General features: G+C 37.5%; 1 protein-coding gene across 10 annotated transcripts in view; it reads left to right on the top strand.

The window, feature by feature from the left end:
• The window catches only part of EXOC6B (exocyst complex component 6B), a 735,227-nt gene that overhangs the window by 387,157 nt on the left and 326,237 nt on the right, over positions 1 to 21,833 (top strand). For all 10 annotated transcript variants that reach the window (XM_055089243.1, XM_024133527.3, XM_055089241.1 and 7 more), the window contains one exon: positions 10,662 to 10,773. In XM_055089243.1, the coding sequence (XP_054945218.1) occupies positions 10,662 to 10,773 (112 nt within the window). The remainder of the gene's footprint in view (positions 1 to 10,661; positions 10,774 to 21,833) is intronic.

Here is a 21,833-nt window from a genome sequence, read left to right as displayed (position 1 = left end):
AGCCGCTCCGCGGCATGTGGGGTCCTCCCAGACCGGGGTGCGAACCCGGTTCCCCTGCATCGGCAGGCGGACGCGCAACCACTGCGCCACCAGGGAAGCCCGGTCTTCTCCTTCTTTTGTGTTTCCTGCCTAGAGAATTTCCTGTTGCCTTTGTTGTAAAGCTGGTTTGGGGGTGCTCAATTTCTTAACTTTTGTTTATCTGTAATGGTTTAATTTCTCCGTTGAATCTGAATGAGATCCATGCTGCGTAGAGTAATCTTGGTTGTAGGTTTTTCTTCTTCATCAGTTTACATATGTACTGCCACTCCCTCTGGCTTGCAGAATTTCTGCTGAAAGGTCAGCTGTTAACCTTATGGGGATTCCCTTGTATGTTATTTGTTGTTTTTGCTTTGCTGCTTTTAATATTTTTTATTTCCATTTAATTTTTGATAGTTTGTTTAATATATGTCTTGGCATGTTTCTTCTTGGAGTTATCCTGTATGGGACTCTTGTGCTTCCTGGACTTGATTATTTCCTTTCCCATATTAGGGAAGTTTTCAACTATAATCTCTTCAAATTTTTTTCAGTCCCTTTCTTTTTCTCTTCTTCTTAGAATGTTGGTTCATTTAATGTTGTCCCAGAGGTCTCTAAGACTGTCCTTAATGCTTTTCATTGTTTTTTCTTTATTCTGCTCTGCAGTAGTCATTTCCAGTATTTTATCTTCCAGGTCTCTTATCCATTCTTCTACCTCAGTTATTCTGCTATTGATCCCTTCTAGAGAATTTTAAATTTCATTTATTGTGTTGTTCATCATTGTTTGTTTGCTCTTTAGTTCTTCTAGTTCCTTGTTAATCGTTTCTTGTATTTTCTCCATTCTGTTTCCAGGATTTTGGATCATCTTTACTATCATTACTCTCAGTTCTTTTTCAGGTAGACTGGCTATTTCCCCTTCATTTGGTTGGTCTGGTGGGTTTTTACCTTGCTCCCTCATCTGCTGTGTGTTTCTCTCTCTTCTCATTTTGCTTAACTTACTGTGTTTGGGGTCTCCTTTTCGCAGGCTGCAGGTTCATATTTCCCCTTGTTTTTGGTGTCTTCCCCCAGTGGCTAAGGTTGGTTTAGTGTGTTGTGAAGGCTTCCTGGTGGAGGGGACTAGATCCTGTGTTCTGCTGGATGGGGCTGGATCTTGTTTTCTGGTGGGCAGGACCATGTCCAGTGGTGTGTTTTACTGTGTCTGTGACATTATGATTTTAGGCAGCCTCTGTGCTAATGGGTGGGGTTGTGTTCCTGTCTCCCTAGTTGTTTGGCCTAGGGTGTCCAGCACTTTAACTTGCTGGTCATTGAGTGGAGCTTTGTCTTCACATTGAGATGAAGATCTCTGGGAGAGCTTTCACCATTTGATGTTACATGGAGCTGGGAGGTCTCTGGTGGACCAGTGTCCTGAACTCAGCTCTCCCACCTCAGAGGCTCAAGCCTGACACCCGGCCGGAACACCAAGACCCTGTCAGCCACATGGCTCAGAAGAAAAGAGAGAAAAAAAGAAAGAAGGAAAGAAAAAATGAAAATAAAGTAATTAAAATATAAAGTAATTATTAAAAGTAGAAAGAAAAATAATTAAAAAATGAAATAAAGGAAGAAGAGAACAACGAAACCAAAAAACAAATCCGCCAATGATAACAAGCGCTAAAAACTATACCAAAAAAAAAAGACAGAACCCTAGGTCAAATGGTAAAAGTAAAGCTGTACAGAGCAAATCACACAAAGAAGCATAGACATACACACCCACAAAAGGAGAAAAAGGAAAAAAATGTATATCCCTATATATATATATAAAAAAAGAAGTGAGCAACCAAATCAATAAGCAAATATACAAATGAAAATAAACTCTAAATACTAAACTAAGATAAACATAAAACTAGAAACAAATTAGATGCAGAAAGCAAATCCCAAGTCTACAGGTGCTCCCAAAGTCCACTGCCTCAGTTTTGGGATGATACGTTGTCTATTCAGGTATTCCACAGAGGCATGTTACATCAAGTTGATTGTGGAGATTTAATCCTCTGTTCCTGAGGCTGCTGGGAGAAATTCCCCTTTCTCTTCTTTGTTTGCACAGCTCCTGAGGGTCAGTGTTGGATTTGGCCCTGCCTCTGTGTGTAGGTCCCCTGACAGCATCTGTTCCTCACCCTGATAGGACGGGGTTAAAGGAGCAGCTAATTAGTTGGCTCTGGCTCACTCAGGCCGGGGGATGGGAGGGGTACAGAATGCGGGGCGAGCCTGCAGCGGCAGAGGCCAGCATGACGTTGCAACAACCTGAGGTGCACTGTGTGTTCTCCTGGGGAAGTTGTGTCTGGATCATGGGACTCTGGCAGTGGCGGGCTGCACAGGGTCCTGGGAGGGGAGGTGTGGATAGTGACCTGTGCTTGCACACAGGCTTCTTGGTGGCTGCAGCTACATCCTTAGTGTTTCATGCCCATCTCTGGTGTCCGCGTGGCTCGCGCCCATTTCTGGAGCTCATTAGGCAGTGCTCTGACTCACCTCTCCTTGTGCACCTCGAAACAATGGTCTCTTGGCTCTTAGGCAGGTCCAGACTTTTTCCCAGACTTCCTCCCAGCTAGCTGTGGCGCACTAGCCCCCTTCAGGCTGTGTTCATGCAGCCAATCCTAGTCCTCTCTTTGGGATCTGACCTACACAGCTGGAGCCTCAGCTCCCAGCCCCCACCCATCCTGGCAGGTGAGCAGATAAGCCTCTCTGACTGGTGAGTGCTGGTCGGTATTGGTACTCTGTGCGGGAATCTCTCCGCTTTGTCCTCTGCACCCCTGTTGCTGTGCTTTCCTCCATGGCTCCGAAGCTTCCCCCTGCCAGCCCCCATCTCCTCCAATGAAGGGGCTTCCTAGTGTGTGGAAACTTTTCCTCCTTCACAGCTCCCTCCCATAAGTGCAAGTCCCATCCCTTTTCTTTTGTCCTACATCCTTAGTGTTTCATGCCCATCTCTGGTGTCCGCGTGGCTCGCGCCCATTTCTGGAGCTCATTAGGCAGTGCTCTGACTCACCTCTCCTTGTGCACCTCGAAACAATGGTCTCTTGGCTCTTAGGCAGGTCCAGACTTTTTCCCAGACTTCCTCCCAGCTAGCTGTGGCGCACTAGCCCCCTTCAGGCTGTGTTCATGCAGCCAATCCTAGTCCTCTCTTTGGGATCTGACCTACACAGCTGGAGCCTCAGCTCCCAGCCCCCACCCATCCTGGCAGGTGAGCAGATAAGCCTCTCTGACTGGTGAGTGCTGGTCGGTATTGGTACTCTGTGCGGGAATCTCTCCGCTTTGTCCTCTGCACCCCTGTTGCTGTGCTTTCCTCCATGGCTCCGAAGCTTCCCCCTGCCAGCCCCCATCTCCTCCAATGAAGGGGCTTCCTAGTGTGTGGAAACTTTTCCTCCTTCACAGCTCCCTCCCATAAGTGCAAGTCCCATCCCTTTTCTTTTGTCTCTGTTTTTTCTTTTTTCTTTTGCCCTACCCAGGTACGTGGGGAGTTTCTTGCCTTTTCGGCTGTCTGAGGTCTCCTGCAAGCATTCAGTAGGTGTTCTGTAGGAGTTGTTCCACATGTAGATGTATTTCTGATGTCTTTGTGGGGAGGAAGGTGATCTCCGCGTCTTACTCCCCCGCCATCTTGAAGGTCTCCCCCAGCTATAATTTCATTAAGTAATCTTTTTCTTTTTTCTTTTTCTGGGATTCCCATAATGTGTATATTTGTTTTTTAAATGGTAGTCAGTAGGTCCCTATGCTTTATTTATGTTTTCTCTTTGCTCCTCTTTCTGATATCAAATGGCCTGTCTTCTAATTCCCTGATTCTTTCTTCTGTATGACTTAGTCTTCTCTTGAAGCTCTCTGTTGAATTTTTCAGTTCTATCATTGTATACTTCAGCTCCAGGATTTTAGTTTGGTTCTTTTTTGTGGTTTCTATATCTTTATTAACCTTCCCTTTTTCTTTGTGCATAGTGTTCCAGATTTAATTTTCTTGTCTTTCTGTGTTTTCTTGCATATTATTGAGCTTAAGATGATATTTCAAATTCTTTGTCAGACAGTTTGTATGTCTCAGTTTCTTTGGAATTCGTTACTAGAACATTATTTGTTTTGTTTGGTGGTGTCAGGTGGTTTGTCAAGTCTTTGTGATCCATGTAGCTTTGTGTTGATGGACTCTGCCTTTGTGCTTGTCTTTGGGGGCATGGAGTTATGTGTCTCCCCCCAGGTCCCTGGGTGGCAGGACTATTCCTATACCATGCCTGAAAGGGTCTGGAGTCAAAACACAGGACCACTTCAGGTTTCACAAGTAGAATGACTGATAGATTGCAGCTCTGCAGTTGCATTGAGGGATTCATCTGGGGGTGCTTATGGGGATTCCTCCTGGTGTGTTTCTGGGCAAATAGGGTTTCTCTTGGACCATAATTGGGAGTGGCTGGGGCCAGATTCCAGAGACACTTCAAGATCCACAGTGAGACTGAGGTCAGTGGGCCTATCTCTAGGGGCACATATGGGCGTGTCTCCTGCTGGATCCCTGGGCAGGCAGGACTGCTTCCCATCCATGGCTACAAGGGGCTGGAGCGAGGTCATGGGGGCACTTCAATATCTATGGTCAGATTTGAGGTTGGCGGCCCTACCTCCAGATGCATGGAAGAGTATGTGGCCCAGCAGGTCCCTGAGTGGACTGGAGTACTCTTGGTCTGTGGCTATGTGAACATGGGGTCAAGTTACAGGGATTCTTTTAGTATTTGCAATCAGACTGTGGTTGGAGAACTTGCCTAGGTTCATAGACAGGCATGTCTCTGCCCAGTCATTGGCAGGCAGGGTTGGCAGCTAATAGGGTCTGGAGTTGGGTCATGGAACAATTCAGTGTTTACAGGTAGAACGGAGTTTGGTGGGCCTATTACCCAAGGCACAGGTTGGCATGACTGTTACTACATCCTTTGGCAAATGGTGATGATGGAAAGGCCAAACAGGCCATGTCCATAGGCGGTCAGGGGCCAGAGTCGCTTCCTGTGCCTCTAGCTAGGACTATGGTTAGCAAGTATGCCACTGAGTGAGTTTGGGCTTGCCTTCTGAAAGCAACCCTCCTTGGTCTTGGGCCTTGCCAGATTTTACAATCTTCTTTCTTGAATCCAAAGTTCCACAAGAGGACTTTTGTCTCTGCTTGGCTGCCAAATTATTGTTGCTGAGAAGGGATATATGTGCAGGACTTCCTGTTCTGCCATTTCGAATGTCACACCTCTATTTTTAATTGCTCTTAAAGAAAATTGCTTATGTAAAGGAAAGATAGTAACAGTGTCTAGTAAAGGAAAAGTAAGTGTAAAAGTAAATGTATGATAATAATAGGACAAATGATATGAGAGAGAAATTTGATTTACTGTTTAAGGTTTTTACATTATACATGAAGTGGTATATTATTTGAAAATATATTCTGTTATATTCTCTGTCTATATATAGTATGACGTATAGCAACCACTGAAGAAATGGTCAAAAAACCATGAAACAGGTGAAAGTAATAAGCCAATAATGAGGATAAAAAGGACTCATAAAAAGCACACTCAATCTAAAAACAGTCAACAAAAGAGTTAAATGGGATATAGAACAGGTGGAACAAACAGAAATCAACTAGCAAGATGATAAATTTAAATCCTATTACAACATTGTTCCATGTACACTTGAATAGAATGTGTATTCTGTAGTTGTTGAGTGTTGTATTCTCTAAATGACAGATTAAGTTTAATTGTATTGTACAAATTTTCTGTATCCTTCCCTTTTTAGGTCTACTTCTTCTGTCAATTACTGAGGAGTGTTAAACTATCCAGCTATGATTGTAGATTTGTCTACTGTTTTTTGTGATCTCTCAAGTTTGCTTCATTTATTTTGAATATATGTTTTTAAGTTCATACACAGTTTGATTGTTATATCTTCTTATTGTATTCATCCTTTTAATTTTGTGAAATGTCCCTCTTTATCTGTGTTAAAAATTAAAATAGTCAGTGTCTTCTTTGCCTAATAGTAATATAACCATTACTTTCTTTTATGGTATACGTTTGTCTGTTCTATTACTTATAACCTTTTCTTCTTTTTTTGTCATGTTATTTTCAAATAATTTCAACATTAAGGAAGAATTTCGAAAATGTGATGAACTGAAAGCTTTTTCCTGAAATTCTCCAATTTTTTATTTTTTGCCGTGTTTGCTTTATGACTTCCTCCCTCTCTCTTTGTCTGTCTCTCTGTATGTATGTGTGTGTGTGTATGTGTAGTATTTTAATCCCTTATGGTTTATGTTAATTTTGATTAACTATTTAAGATGTTGTCTGTTTTCTCCATATAGTTATAATTTTTCCTTTTGTAATAAGTAATGTTTGTGTTGAAATACGTTGAGATCATGTATTTATTTTGTTAGTTACCAGATGTCCTTCACTTCTTTCCCTCTTACAGTATTCATTAGTGATTCGTGCCTGAAATCAGTTTTTTTCTCTGATAATCATTAATATATGATTTTAACTAATTTATGATTTTTTTATTCCTTTTATATGTATTACTTGGAATTCCATATTAAGGAGTCCTTCCCCATTATCTAGCTAGCTAGCTAGCTAGCTAGCTACTACCTATCATTTCCTATTATCATATCAGACTCATGGATTCTTCATTCAGTTGGGTTATTCCTTTAATGACCTTATTCATTTTGATACTCAAATTGTCCCAGATGTAGCTAGTGTGAGCCACTTCAAGCTGGCTCCTGTGCCTTGTTGATGTGTTCTTATCACTTTGGGGACATTTCCTAACTTAACCACGATATTATTCATTTTTTCAAGGGGCTCAGTTCTTTTTGTGCTGAGTGGCATCTTGACAGTAAGATCTAGACATGTTCCTTGTATTTAAATGTTTGTCATTTTGAATCAACAAGTAGTTGGGTATTGGTTTTTTATTCATTCTGCCTAATTGGAATGTTTATTCCATTGCATTAATCTATTTAGTGATTTGGTTGGATTTAAGCCTTTCATCTTGCTGTTGATTTTCTGTTTGTTCCATTCTTTTTTTTTTTTGCTCTTTTTTTTTTTCCTTTTTTCCTTCCTTCTTCTTGATTAAGTTTTTTTAGTATTATGATTTAGTTTCCTTATTGGCTTACTGGAGTATAACTTTTAGTTTTATTTATTATCTGTTTGTGAGTTTGCTCTGGGAATTACAGTGTGTATCCTTAACTTATCACAGTTACATGTAATTTAAGAATCTTAACAGCAGTATAGTGTAATTTATCTTTTCACTTCCTTTTCTGATATTGTTGGCATATACTTACTTACACACTTGTTTTTAAACACTAAAATATGTTATTGTTTGTGTTTGAGCATTTGATTGTATTTTAAAATTCAAGAAAGAAAAGTAGTTCATTATATTTATCCACATATTTGCTATTTCCAGGCCTTCTCCTTCTTTCTTACAGATCTGTGTTACCCTTTGGTATCATTTTCCTTCAGTGTGAAGAATTTCTTCTAGCTATTCTTTTAGTGTATATTTGCTGCTTTTAGATTTTCTTAGCTTTTGTTTGTCTAAAAATATTTTTTCATCTGTTTTCAAAAATATATTTTTTAAGATGTAGAATTCTAGGCTGACAGTCCTCCCTTTAAAGATGTTATTCCTCTGTTTGCTTTCATTGTTTCTGAAGAGAAATAAGCCATTATTCTTATTGTTGTTCCTCTAACTGTATTGCCTTTCTCCTCTGGTTGCCTTAAGGCTTTCTCTTTGTCTTTGCATTTTGCAGTTTGACTGTGATTTTCCTGTGTGAGGTTTTATTTGCATTAATTGTGTTGGGGTTTTGCTAAACTTCTGAGATCTGTGGGTTGAGATCTTTTATTAGGTTTGGAGATGATGTTGCCAATCTATCCTTAAATATGTCTCTTTTCTCATTTCTTTCTCCTCTGCAATTCCTAGCTACTTAATGTATCATTCAGATTTCATCATTACTTGAGTGAACTGAATGTGAGTCTCAGTTTTTATTAGTTTCAAATTACTTCTGATTTCAATTCTACAAATGCTATGGTAGAAGTCTTTTTGTCTTTAAGACTCTGAAATTCCAAAGCTTTTATCCAGGGGCTTATCTTTTATTTTAACAGGATTTGAGTTGGGCTGGGTTTCAACTTTAGTTAGTTTTTGCTCTCATTTGGATTGAATTCAAAATTTGCAAGACTTCTCTCTGATTTCTAGCACTACCCCCACCATTTCTTATGGAACAGAATTCTTATAGGGGAGAGTTGTTGGGTCAGTATATTTATTTTTGTTTGGGGGCTCTTCCAAGATTCCAATCTGCAATAGCAGCCCACACTGTTAAGGGGTTGGATGATTTTTTTTTTTGTCCTACCAAAGTCTCTCAGCCGATGAGTATTTCACTCCCTCATCTCCGTGTACCCAGATTAGGCAATTGGCCTTAGATACGAAAGTAGCTGCTACTCTTTGCTTATCTTTCAAGGGCTTTATCCCAGTGTGCAATTACATTCAGTTATACATTTTTCTGTTCATTATACTTCATTAACATTAAAGGAATATACAGCTTTTAGCTTAGATCTAGCTTTCTTGTGCTTTTGAAGGTAGTGACAGTTTTTCTCAATCTTTTATATCATATCCAAGAATGGAGCTTCTACTAGATCTTCATAAAGCATAATAGAAATAAGTAATAAGTAGAGATGCCAGGAGAGTGATTAATATCAGGGACACAAGATTATTTTGGACACCTGTGTTAATCACTTTTATAGCAACCTGTACTTATTCATAACTCATATTACAATTGATATGATATAATTATGAGTTTAACATATGAACATAGAAACCATGACTATTTCTTCACCACTATAATTTCAATATTCCATCAACACAATGCCCAGCACCTTACATATTTTTGGAATGAAGTTTTAAATTCAGTAATAGTTTTTGAAAGGGTAGCAGTAGGCCAGAGGATATTGTTCAATTAAATATATCCTTACATGGACCCTGTAAAAATATTTTGAGGTATCTTTTTTTCTAAATGAATTTCCTAACTGAATTCCTTGCATTCTGTAGTCTTATTTATTTCTAATATTTTTGTCTTCCACATAGCATGACAATGTAGCTAGCCTGTATATTTAGTATTTTAAGATTTTTAATTGAACTATACTAAGCCTCTGATTTTATTCTCTAGAAAGAGAAATCAATGAGATAAAATTTGTGACCATTGTTCACAAGCATTAAATTATTGAAAAAGAACTGCTCACAAATCTTTATTTACATTTATTTCTTGATAAAGAAGTGTCATTACAATACTAACTTTATTATTGAAGAAACATTTGTCTCAAAAAGGTATCTTTTATAGAAAGCAATCTTGGGTGATGCTTTCAGGGGCTTATGAAGGATGTATAGGTCTAGAATTTCATTTGTTGGTTGCAAGATTGTTGTTTTCTTTTTTAAACTTTGCATATGAAGATAGATTTTAAAAATTTATTTATTTATTTTTTGCGGTACACGAGCCTCTCACTGTTGTGGCCTCTCCCGTTGCGGAGCACAGGCTCCGGACACGCAAGCTCAGCGGCCACAGCTCATGGGCCTAGCCGGTCCGCGGCATGTGGGATCTTCCTGGACCAGGGCACGAACCCGTGTCCCCTGCATCAGCAGGCAGACTCTCAACCACTGCACCACCAGGGAAGCCCTAAAGATAGCTTTGGAATCATTTTTTTTACGTTTAGTTTCCTTTACTGAATAGAAAATGTCATTATTGATCATTTTTGGAATAGTAACAGTTATAAAACATTTATGCAGAATTAAACTACTGGTTTAGTTTCAAAGTCAGTGGTTACCAGTGAGGAGAGGGGAGAGAGGAGAGGCAAGATAGAGATAGAGGATTAAGAAGTACAAACTACTATGTATAAAACAAATAAGTTACAAGGATATATTATATAGTACAGGGAATATAGCCCAATATTTTATAACTTTAAATGGAGTATAATCTTTAAAATTTTTGATTCATTATGTTGTGTACCTGAAAGTTATAAAATCTTGTAAATCAATTTTTTTAAAGTCCAAAAATAGTAACTATTGGCTTGAAACATTCATTTTGGAATGAGAGCTAAATAGACATTATATGAAAGATGATGACATAGGAGCAGAGATATCTTTTCTTTTTTTTTTTTAGGGACCTTTATTAGCTAATTGTGCAGAAAGCTTACAAAGAGATCAGGTTGAAAAATTATAAATATTAACTGCGAAGGAACTTGAATGTATCGGAGTAATAATGGTTTCAGAATGCAGAATCATGTTAGAGAGCTCTGTCCTAAGATGCAGTATAGCATAGTGTTTAAATGCTGTAGCCTTTAGAGCTACACTGCCTGTATTAAAATCCTTTTTTGCTATCTACTCACTGTGTGACCTTCAGCAAGTTACTTAACTTCTCTTTACCTTCATGTCCTCATCTGTAAAGTAGAGATAATACTAAAACTAATTCATATGGTTATTATGAAGGTTAAATGAATTTTGATACATTAAAATACTTGGAATCTAATTTCTGATGTACAATAAATGTTATTTCTTGTTGCCATTATTATTATTATCATTATTATTATTATTACTCTGAGTACCACTGGCACCTTGTTTGTTTGCAAAATAGTTTTCCTACCTGGTATGATTGATTCTTGACATTTCCTTTTCAGTTCAACTGAAGTTGATGACATGATTCGTAAATCTACAAACCTGTTGCTAACTAGGACTCTGAGCAGCTCTCTGCAGAATGTCATTAAAAGGAAGAATATTGGACTTACTGAGGTAAAGCTGCTCTTATTGGAGGCAGCCAAGGCAATTTGTGAACAGATGTCCTAAGCTCTGGGGCTTGTGTGTGAATTAATTATAATTTTCTATGTGCTCTATCATGTTCTTTCTGATGGACTCACGGTGAAAGTGCAAAATAAATTCCTTGTGTTTTTCATTCAGTGCCTTGGAGAAATCCATTATTTTTTGGAAAAGTCACTTTTTTTCTCTCTCTCATTGCCTTCTCTAGTTTAACTGGTTTTCCTTTCTGAGGTTGTTGGGTTAAATTTGTTTTATTTGCCATTGATTATATAAAAAAATTGTTAGTTGGAGAATAGAGTCAACATCAGTGTCCTATTTAAAATAATGGCAGTTCAAATACAACATACAGCATGAAATCACATTTTGCCTACATAAGTCATTGATGCCAGGGATATTGGCATTCATAGTCACTGGTTAGTGTTAGATTTCGTTTTTGAGATACATCACATGTATGAGTGGTAAATTACTCTTTATTAGCATGTAAGTCTGGGGATTTGGGATTGAGGAAATGTGAGAGAAAGGCAGTCATTACATTTCTGTGGAAGCTTACACAATCTCATAAAGGGTGGAGGGTTATCGTACATAAGTTGAGAACAGTATCTTGGCAAACTGAAGATTTGACGCATTGGTGTAAGTCCTAAAATTTAGAAAGATGCGACATTTCCCTTCTCTTAGAAACCCAGGTTTGTATGGGAACCTCAACCTCCCGTTTTATGGAAATTAGAGTGCCAAGTGTGAGAGAGCTTGGAGGAATTTTCTTCACAGGTGAAGGGAAGGGCTGTTAGTCATCTGTTTTTAGAGGTGGTATAGTTTCAAAGTCAGTTGGTCTAGGAAAAATTGACATTTTCAGATATACATTATCAAGGATGAACATCAGTAAGTGGTTAACGATACTGACCCATAGATAAGTACAGCTGGAAGCGAGGTGAACATCTATTTCTGATTTTGGAATGATTGTTTCTTTCCCTGTGTTAAGATTTAAAAACACTGTTATTATAATTTATAAATACTGTATTATAATGTGGGACATTGGTGATTGAATTCTACTTATAACCAACTTTTTTTTTTACAATTTAAAGTCACATTCGACGTTATTTGGGCAATCCCCTCATTTTGCAGAGCTTCGTTTCTTTTGCCTGGTATAGAAATATTAGGCATTGCCATTATGTGTCTGAGAATAGGCTAACTTCTTTTGTAATCAGGAATGCTACAGAAAAGCAAAGTTGGATTGAAAATTTGGAAGTCCTTATGCTTTTGTAGATTATTCTGTTCTCCTTTTCTGAATCCCAAGTAGGACAGAAAATTTATTTTGTGAACTACCTCTACATTAAAACTCTTGATATAATTCTTCTTAGGCCATTTGATTTATCAATCTCTTAAAAGCCATTTTATTTAATTAATTTATTTTGATTGAAGTATAGTTGATTTACAATATTGTGTTAGTTTCAGGTGTACAAAAATAAATCCGTTTTAAACAAGTAGCATAGCAGGAACATGGTGTGATAGAAACAGCTTTGGACACAGAAGACTCTGGAATTTAGTTGTGACTATGCCATTGATTTACTGTAGCATCTTAAAAGAAGACCTAACTCTTCAGTTCTTCAGTTTTCCTGACTCCATTGTCCATTTCAAAGGCACTGTACAGATCAAGTAACAATAGGAAGAAGCAGTAGGAGCTTATCAAGAAGTACTGTATCATAGTTCTTGACATAATTTCAGTGAATGCTAAATGTTCTTCCTAAGTCATTGGATCTTTTTCGGTGAAAATACTTTTGTTATCAAAATCTTTACATATGAATGAAGGAACATCCACACATGTTTATTTATTTTGGCTGTGATGGTGGTGTGTACCTGTATAGACACATACAAAACCAGTGATTTTTTTTCATCACCAACCAGTAAATCTTTGACTAACTATATTATTCACCTTTTATGAAAGGGAGGACATTATATCCTTCTTTATAGGTAACTAAAGTGATTTCACGTCTGGAATCATCATCAGTAATAGGCAGTGTTTGTGGAACAATTTATATTCTTCAGTGTCCATTCACAGATAATCACCTTATTTATTACAATAGCATTTGAAGCAGGCTGGGCATGTGTTATTATTCCCATTTTATAGAAGGTGTAATTAAAGTTCAAGGAGAATGCCCAGGCTAGCAAAATGATAGAAATGAGACCTAAGTTCAGGTTATTTTTTTCCCCAAACTTACTCACTTTTACTATAGTGTACTACTTTCCATATTGATTTAATTATTCCATCATAACAAAGATAGAGATTTTTACAGGAGGTCCATAGTAACATGGAAATTGTTCTAGTTAGAGGTGATTTTGTAACAGGGAGCAGATATCCACTCAAATGATAAAAGTATTATAAGCACTCAAAACTCACAGAATCCTATTTCTGGTTACCAGATAAACAATTCTTTTAGTATTTAAAAGTTTGTATAAGCTAATGTCTTTCTGCCTGTCTTGATTTGAGGTTATATGGTATCTTATCTCTTATTTTTTCTGTCATATGCTCTATTCTTTTATCTCTTTCTCTCTATATACTGGCTTTCATGCTTTTCTCATGGCTTCTTTACTTCCCCATGTTAAGCCAACTCTACTTTACCTTTCAGTTCTACCACCTACTGTAACTTGAATACCTTTTATTCTCAGACCCTAAGTGATGATCTCTAGTTCAGTCAGCAGACACAGCTGTTTTCCTAGGGCTGCTTCTTCCAGGTCTGTGAGAAGAAGGTCAGTCAAGAGTATATGTTCTAAAGCAGACTGACCAGGTTCCAGTTCTGGTTCTCCCCTTAATAAATGTGTTCTTGGGCAGATTGCTTGACTTTATGTGTAAAATGGGGACAATAGTAGCATGTATTTCATAGGATTGTTGTGAAGATTAAATGAACATGTAAAGTGCTTAGAATAGTGCCTGGTTCATTGCAAATACTCAGTGCATATTGCTTGTTACTAAGAAAGAGGTCTGGGCAGGTAAACAGTGGTTGTTAGGGCTAGTATAGAAATGGAGTTTTTCAAATAAGAGAAGTCAGAAGATTAGAACAAGACGTCCTGTTAATTAACTTTACAATATTTATTGAGTGCCTACTATGTGACAGGCACCGATCTAAGTCTTAAGAATAAGTAAGTAAACAACAAGAACATCAACAAAAGAGATTCTTGCTTATATTCTAGTGGCAGAAAACAGGTAATAAATTGTTCAGAAAATAAATAAGTAAATCATCTAGTATGATGAAAGGTCGTGAATGCTATGGAGAAAGAGAAAGAACCTGGGTTAAGAAAATCAGGAGTCTGGTGGAGGTTCAAGGTTGGTCTTATTAAAAAGAGCAACATCTTGACAGTAAGTTATTATTGAAGGGAAAAGAGCATTCTTGACAGAAGTTAGAACTAGAGCAAAGGTCTGAAGGTAGTTAAGTTATTGGCAAGTTTAGGGAATAATAAGGAGGCTGGGGTAGCTGGAATGGAGTGAATACGGGGAAGAGAAACAGTACATTAGAACAGAGAGGTACCAGGGGTTCATGGTAGGCCATTATAAAGAGTTTGGCTTTTATTTTGTATGAAATGGGGCCCATGGCAGGATTTTGATTAGTGGCATCATCTGATATATTCAAAAAGGATCACACTGACTATGGCACACCACAACTAGAGAGTCTGCACACCTCAACTAATGAGCCCACACGCTCTGGAGCCCGCACGCCACAACTAGAGAGAAGCCTGCGTGCCGCAATGAAAGATCCTGCATGCTGCAACTAAGACCCAATGCAGCCAAAAATAAATAAATAAATTTTTTTTTTTTTTTTTTAAAGAATTTAACCCTTGGGCTCTATCATATTAAGAAGCCAGGGGAAAAGAGTAACCTGGAATGGAGTTGGGAAGGAGCTACTAAAGAAGTAAGAAACAGCAACAACAACAACAAAAAATAAAAACAGAAACACGAGAGTATGGTGTCCTGGAAGCCAAGTGAAGAAAGAAAGTATATCAAGAAGGAAGGAGTGGACAATTATAAATATTGGGGATACATCAAGTAAACTGAAGATTAAGAATTACCATTGGACTTAGCAACTTGGAGTAAGATGGTGTCCTTTTTTTTTTACTTTTTTTTTTTTTTTTTTTGGTATGCGGGCCTCTCACTGTTGTGGCCTCTCCCGTTGCGGAGCACAGGCTCCGGACGCACAGGCTCAGCGGCCATGGCTCACGGGCCTAGCCGCTCCGCGGCATGTGGGATCTTCCCGGATCGGGGCACGAACCCGTGTCCCCTGCATCGGCAGGCGGACTCTCAACCACTGCGCCACCAGGGAAGCCCAGATGGTGTCCTTGATAAGAGCATTTTAAGTAGAATGATGGTAGGAAACTCCTGATGGAGTAGGTTTAAAAGAGAATGAGTCCTACACAGAAGAATTTCAAATAATTTACATGGATATTACCCCTTCCAGGGTTGGAGCTTAGCTTCCCACCCCTTGTGTGAATGTTGTTCTTAGTGACTTACTTCCCAAAAGCAGAGTGTGGAAGGAGGGAAAAAGTTACTTTACAGTGAAGAAACCTGACAAATACTATTTCAGTCAGGTGATCAAGGTTAACATCATCAGTGATAACTTGTGTTGATGGCATGTACCTTTGATATGATGTGATGAGAAGGCATTTCACCTCTGTAGTCTTCCTTGCAAACCCATGACCTTAGTCTAACCATGAGAAAAACGTTAAACAAACCCAAATTGAAGGACATTCTACAAAATACCTAACCAGTACTCCTCAAAACTTCATGGTCATCATAAACAAAGTGTGAGAAACTGTCACAGACCAGAGGAGGCTAAGGAGATAGGACGAATAAATGTAATGTGATATCTTAGATGGGCTCCTGAACACTGTTAAGAACATCAGGAGAAAACTAGTGACACCTGAATAAAGTGTGTTGTTCAGTTAATAGTAATGTACTGATGTCGGTTCCTTAGTTATGGCAAGCATACCATAGTAATGTAAGATGTAAACAGTAGGGGGAACTGGGTGTGGTTTGTTTGGGAACTGTTTGCACCTATTTTGTAAATATAGAACTGTTTTAAATAAAGCATTTATTTATATTAAAAATTTTAAAGAATGGGGAGAGAGGAATTGGAGACTGTATATAAGACAACTCTTTCAGGGAATTTTGTTACAGAGGTTAAGTAAGGAAATGAGGTCGTAGCTGGCAGGCGAGGTCGGTTAATAAAAAGCTTTTTTTTTTAATAGGAGAAGTTTAATAGGAGAAGCATGTTATTTATGATGAGAATGATGCAATAGAAAGCAAAAAGCTGATGATATAGAAGAAAGGGGGAAATCTCTGGAGTACTGTGCTTAAGTAGGAGAGAGAGTTTAGAATCTCATGCACAATTAAAGAGATTGGTTTTAGGTAGTGTAAAGTTCACCTCTGATAACAGATGAGAATCAAGAGTATGTGGATGCAGATGGTGGTGGTTGTGTATATGTTATGGTGGCCCTCTCCAAATGCTCAGTTTTCCCAGTGAAAGAAAGGTCTTCAGCTAAAAGTGGAGACAAATGTTGGGTTTAAGGTATCTCTGGAGAAGAGACGGTATCTCTGGGTGTATGAAAAAGAGAATTAGTTCATGACTGATTATGTGATTAATTCATAGCATTAAGTGTCCACTTTGGCTAGTGGATATAAATTAAAGTGAGACTAGCCAGCATGGTTATATATTTTCTTAAGCCATATAAGCCACTTTTAGCTGGATCTATAATAAGTAGTAACTCCATATCAATAATAGCTCCCATGAATTTGGTATATTTTACACACAGTACTTTATTCTTTATATTAGTATTTATATTTAATTATTTATAATATATTTATTATTTCCTTGATATGACATTGATGTTATTATTTCAATTTTAAGGTGATGAAAGACAGTAACTTTGCTTAAGGCCACTCAACCAGTAAGTAGTTTGCAAATGAAATTGGAGATAAATTTTGAAATACATTTTCTTTTAAAAATAAGATCAAAAAGTCTACAATTAATCAATGCTGGAGAGAGTGTGGAGAAAAAGGAACCCTCCTACACCGTTGGTGGGAATATAAATTGGTACAGCACTATGGAGAACAGTATGGAGGTTCCTTAAAAAACTAAAAATAGAGCTACCCTATGATCCTGCAATCCCACTCCTGGACATACATCCAGAGAAAACCATACTTTGAAAAGATATGTGCACCCCAGTGTCTATAGCAGCACTATTTACAATAGCCCAGACATGGAAGAAAACTAGATGTCCATCAACAGATGAATGGATAAAGAAGATGTGGTATATTTATACAACAGACTATTATTACTCAGCCATAAAAAGAATGAAATAATGCCATTTGCAGCAACAAGGATGGACCTAGTGATTATCATACTATGTGAAGGAAGTCAGACAAAGGCAAATATCAAATGATATCACTTATATGTGAAATCTAAAAAATGATGCAAATGAACTTACTTACAAAATAGAAACAGACTCACAGACTTAGAAACTTATGGTTACCAGAGGGGAAAGTTGGGGGGAGGGATAAATTAGGAGATTGGGATTAACATATACACACTACTATGTATAGAATAGATAATCAACAAGGACCTGCTGTATAGTACAGGTAACTCTACTCAATACTCTGTAATAACCTATCAATATATGGGAAAAGAATCTGAAAAAATATATATAAGTATGTATAACTTAATCACTTTGCTGTACACCTGAAACTAATACAACATTGTATATCAACTATAATTTTAAAAAAAAGATTTGAAGTAAGTTTTAAAACATGACTTCTTTTTTTCTAAACCTTTGCTTTTTCACTACACTAATTTAAAAATGATATCATGGAGAGAAAGGAAATAAGCCACTAGTTTATTAATCTCAGAATATCAGAGAATTAGTTAAATTTGGAAGAAGGTTTACAATGAATCAAAGGATACTCTTTCTTTGTGAAGAATGTATTGATAGAAAGGCTTAAAATATAAATTAGATTTAAAACAATTTATTTATTACAGATGATAGCAGTATACCTTCACTTAAGTCCCTACTCAAATGTTATTTCCTTAAGGAGCCCTCCTTGACCACCCTATCTCAAAATATCTCATATCTAACATCCCCATGTAACTCTTTATCCTCCCTTCTATTTTCAGTGCTTATTACCACCTGCCATCATACTATATGTTTATATGTGTATGTGTTTACTGTAATATCCATGAAGCCAGGGACTTTGTCTTGTGTATAACTGTGGACAGCTCTATCCCAGTTCCATGGCACGTGGGAGTTATTAATTAATGAAAGAGAGAAGAAAGAAAAAAAAAAAGAAAGTAAGTAGGTAGGTTCTTAGGGCAAAGTTAAAGAAATTTAGAGGTCCTGGTAGTGATACCGTATTGAATACTTATATTTTTATGATTATAATAATGCCCCAGGAGACCTGAATAAATGACCAATGATTTGTATTCACCCTTTGTTTTTATTATAGTCTGGATTGATGACCATATGGCTCTGTCCTGTGTTATTTATCTCCCACATACCATTTGTCTTCATCCCCAATTGTTAACAGCAGTGATATTGCTAATATTATGTTAAAACATTTTATACATAAGTCTTTTCAAATATAAGCTCTGTACTAGACCTTTGAATTTGAAACCAGGAGTTCCAAGTATTTTAGCAGTTTATGTATTTGTCTTGGAGCAGGTATAAAATGAGTAGCTGACACAGCTTTTTATACCCTTGCTGGGGTGAAATGGAGATAAAATTCCTTGTAGTCTTATGGATAGCCTATTTTTGTGAATGAGAACCAAGGCTGTTATTTAGTTCTTCATCTTCCTGCAAATCACTATTTGAGAGGCACTGATGGTGTGGAGAGGAGTCATTTTCTTGGTTTGGATTAGGCCATTTGGAGCTTCAATGTACTAAATTCTCTGATTTGGGAAACAAGATAATGTTGATCCTAATTACAAGTAGATGTGTATACCCCAGAAGTAATTTATAATTGGGAATGGACACCTAAATTCGTGGAATTTAGGGCTTAGTTTTGAACTATTGAAGAAGATGAAGCCTTTTTTTCCCCTGGAGTTGGTCAAGAATATGAATATCTTCTGTGATCATGGTTCAGACTCTGCTGCGCTAATCGGAGCAGGGTTGGAAAAGAAGTGACTTCCACAGTCTAGTCTGTGCCTTCCTTATTAGATTCTCTCTGATACTAGGAAGGAAAGACAGAAAAAATTTCTGCTTCTTAATGGTTTTTAGCCTAAGTGACTTCTGTCATTTAGCTGTGAGAGGTGTTTGTTTGCTTTATAGTGTTTTCTTTTCTTCTGGACAGGTTTCACAGAACTCCACTTTATATAAGATATAAGCAATATCTTAATACATTGTTAGTTCCATGTCCTTCAAACAATAAGGACAGTTTGGATGGCTACAGTGATATATTTTTGTAAGAGGGGGAAGTAGGGGTTAAAAATATCAAAGGAGATCAAACTCTGATGGAAGTTGATACTTGAAATTGCTTTATTTCACCCTTAAGTTCAAAATTACCTCCAAAGCATCTGCCTTCACATTTGTACATGCCATTTTAAGGATTTTGGTTAGCTGTCATTCAGGAGTAGAGATCACTTAGACCTCATTAACAGACAATATTCCCTTTGAAAATGACATGGTATCTACTGTAATCCTAGAGTGTTTTAATAGTCTATTCTATGCTCAGCAATGAAACATTTCAAAAGTGACTGACAGCCAATTGATGTAATTCATGGTGATCTTTTGTGTTGACAGATCTTTAAAAAGTCATGGGAAATTACTACTGTACCCAGTGAAGCCGCCTCTTTATTTTTTTTTTTAACTGCCAATATCCTGCAAAACACGACAATTTTCTCTTTGACTGCCACTGTTTTTTATTTCTATAACATGACACGATTCCTCCTTATTATTAGGATTTCTTTTGATAGATAGAATGTGTTCCCTAGAGGTAATGCTCATTTTAAAATAGAAAATTTTCAGTTCCCCGAATTAACTCTCTTACTTTTCTGGCTTCCTTATCATGACAACCTTGCCACTAGCCACCTTCCCACTCATGAAGAAGAGTGATTTAATGTAGACAATTTAAATTTTTAAATTTAAATTTAAAAAATTTTGTCCTCCTCCTCCGGAGAAACATGTTGAAAGGAAGAAGGTGAGGAATTGCTTATTTTGGTGGGTGTTTTTTAACTCTAAAGTTAAAAAGCTGATGTTTTGGGTAATTTTATAGGTGATGGAATTTGTGTCCAAAACTCAAAGTCTTAAATTCAAACTATTTTTTTAACATCTTTATTTGATTATAACTGCTTTACAATGTTGTGTTAGTTTCTGCTCTAAAACAAAGTGAATCAGCTATGTGTATACATATATCCCCATATCTCCTCCCTCTTGCATCTTCCTCTCATGCTCCCTATCCCACCCTGCTAGGTGGTCACAAAGCATCAAGCTGATCTCCATGTGCTGTATAGCTGCTTCCCAAGAGCTATCTATTTTACATTTGGTAGTGTATATATGTAAATGCTACTCTCTCACTTCATCCCAGCTTACACTTCTCCCTCCCTGTGTCCTCAAGTCCATTCTCTACATCTGCTACTTTATTCCCGTCCTGCCCCTAGGTTCATCAGAACCATTTTTAAAAGTTTTAGATTCCATATATATGTGTTAGCATAAGATATTTGTTTTTCTCTTCCTGACATACTTCACTCTGAATGACAGAGTCTAGATCCATCCACCTCACTACAAATAACTCAATTTCGTTTCTTTTTATGGCTGAGTAATATTCCATTGTACATATCTCCACATCTTCTTTATCCATTCATCTGTCAATGGACACTTAAATTGTTTCCATGTCATGGCTAGTGTAAATAATGCTGCAAAAAAAAAAAAATGCTGCAATGACTATTGTGGTACATGACTCTTTTGGAATTATGGTTTTCTCAGGTATATGCCCAGGAGTGGGATTACTTGGTCATATGGTAGTTCTACTTTTAGTTTTTTAAGGAACCTCCATACTGTTCTCAATAGTGGCTGTATCAATTTACATTCCCACCAACAGTGCAAGAGGGTTCCCTTTCCTCCACACCCTCTCCAGCATTTATTGTTTATAGATTTTTTGATGATGGCTATTCTGACTGGTGTGAGGTGATACCTCATTGTAGTTTTGATTTGCATTTGTCTAATGATTAGTGATGTTGAGTATTCTTTCATGTGTTTGTTGGGAATATGTATATCTTCTTCAGAGAAATGTCTATTTAGGTCTTCTGCCCATTTTTGGATTGGGTTGTTTGTTTTTTTGATATTGAGCTGCATGAGCTGCTTGTATATTTTAGAGATTAATCCTTTGTCAGTTGCTTTGTTTGCAAATATTTTTCCCATTCTGAGGGTTGTCTTTTCATCTTGTTTATGGTTTCCGTTGCTGTGCAAAAAGGTTTTAAGTTTCATTAGGTCCCATTTGTTTATTTTTGTTTTTATATCTATTTCTCTAGGAGGTGGGCCTAGAGAGGTGGGCCTAAAAAGATCTTGCTGTGATTTCTGTCAAGAGTGTTCTTCCTATGTTTTCCTCTAAGGGTTTTTTAGTGTCTGGCCTTACATTTAGGTCTTTAATCCATTTTGAGTTTACTTTTGTGTATGGTGTTAGGAAGTGTTCTAATTTCATTCTTTAACACGTAACTGTCAAGTTTTCCCAGCACCACTTACTGAAGAGGCTGTATTTTCTCTGTTGTATCTTCTAGCCTCCTTTATCAAATATAAGATGACCATATGTGCATGGGGTTATCTCTGGGCTTTCTATCCTGTTCCATTGATATATATTTCTGTTTTTGTGCCAATAGCATACTGTCTTGATTACTGTAGCTTTGTAGTGTAGTCTGAACTCAGGGAGCCTGATTCCTCCAGCTCTGTTTTTTTTTTTCTCAAGATTGCTTTGGCTAGGGGCTTCCCTGGTGGCACAGTGGTTGAGAGTCCGCCTGCCGATGCAGGGAACATGGGTTCGTGCCCCGGTCCGGGAAGATCCCACATGC

The sequence above is a fragment of the Physeter macrocephalus genome, chromosome 12 (genome assembly GCF_002837175.3).
Source record: "Physeter macrocephalus isolate SW-GA chromosome 12, ASM283717v5, whole genome shotgun sequence".
Lineage (NCBI taxonomy): Eukaryota > Metazoa > Chordata > Mammalia > Artiodactyla > Physeteridae > Physeter > Physeter macrocephalus.
Note: the sequence above shows the minus strand (reverse complement) of the source record. Positions and strands in the feature narration are given on the sequence as shown.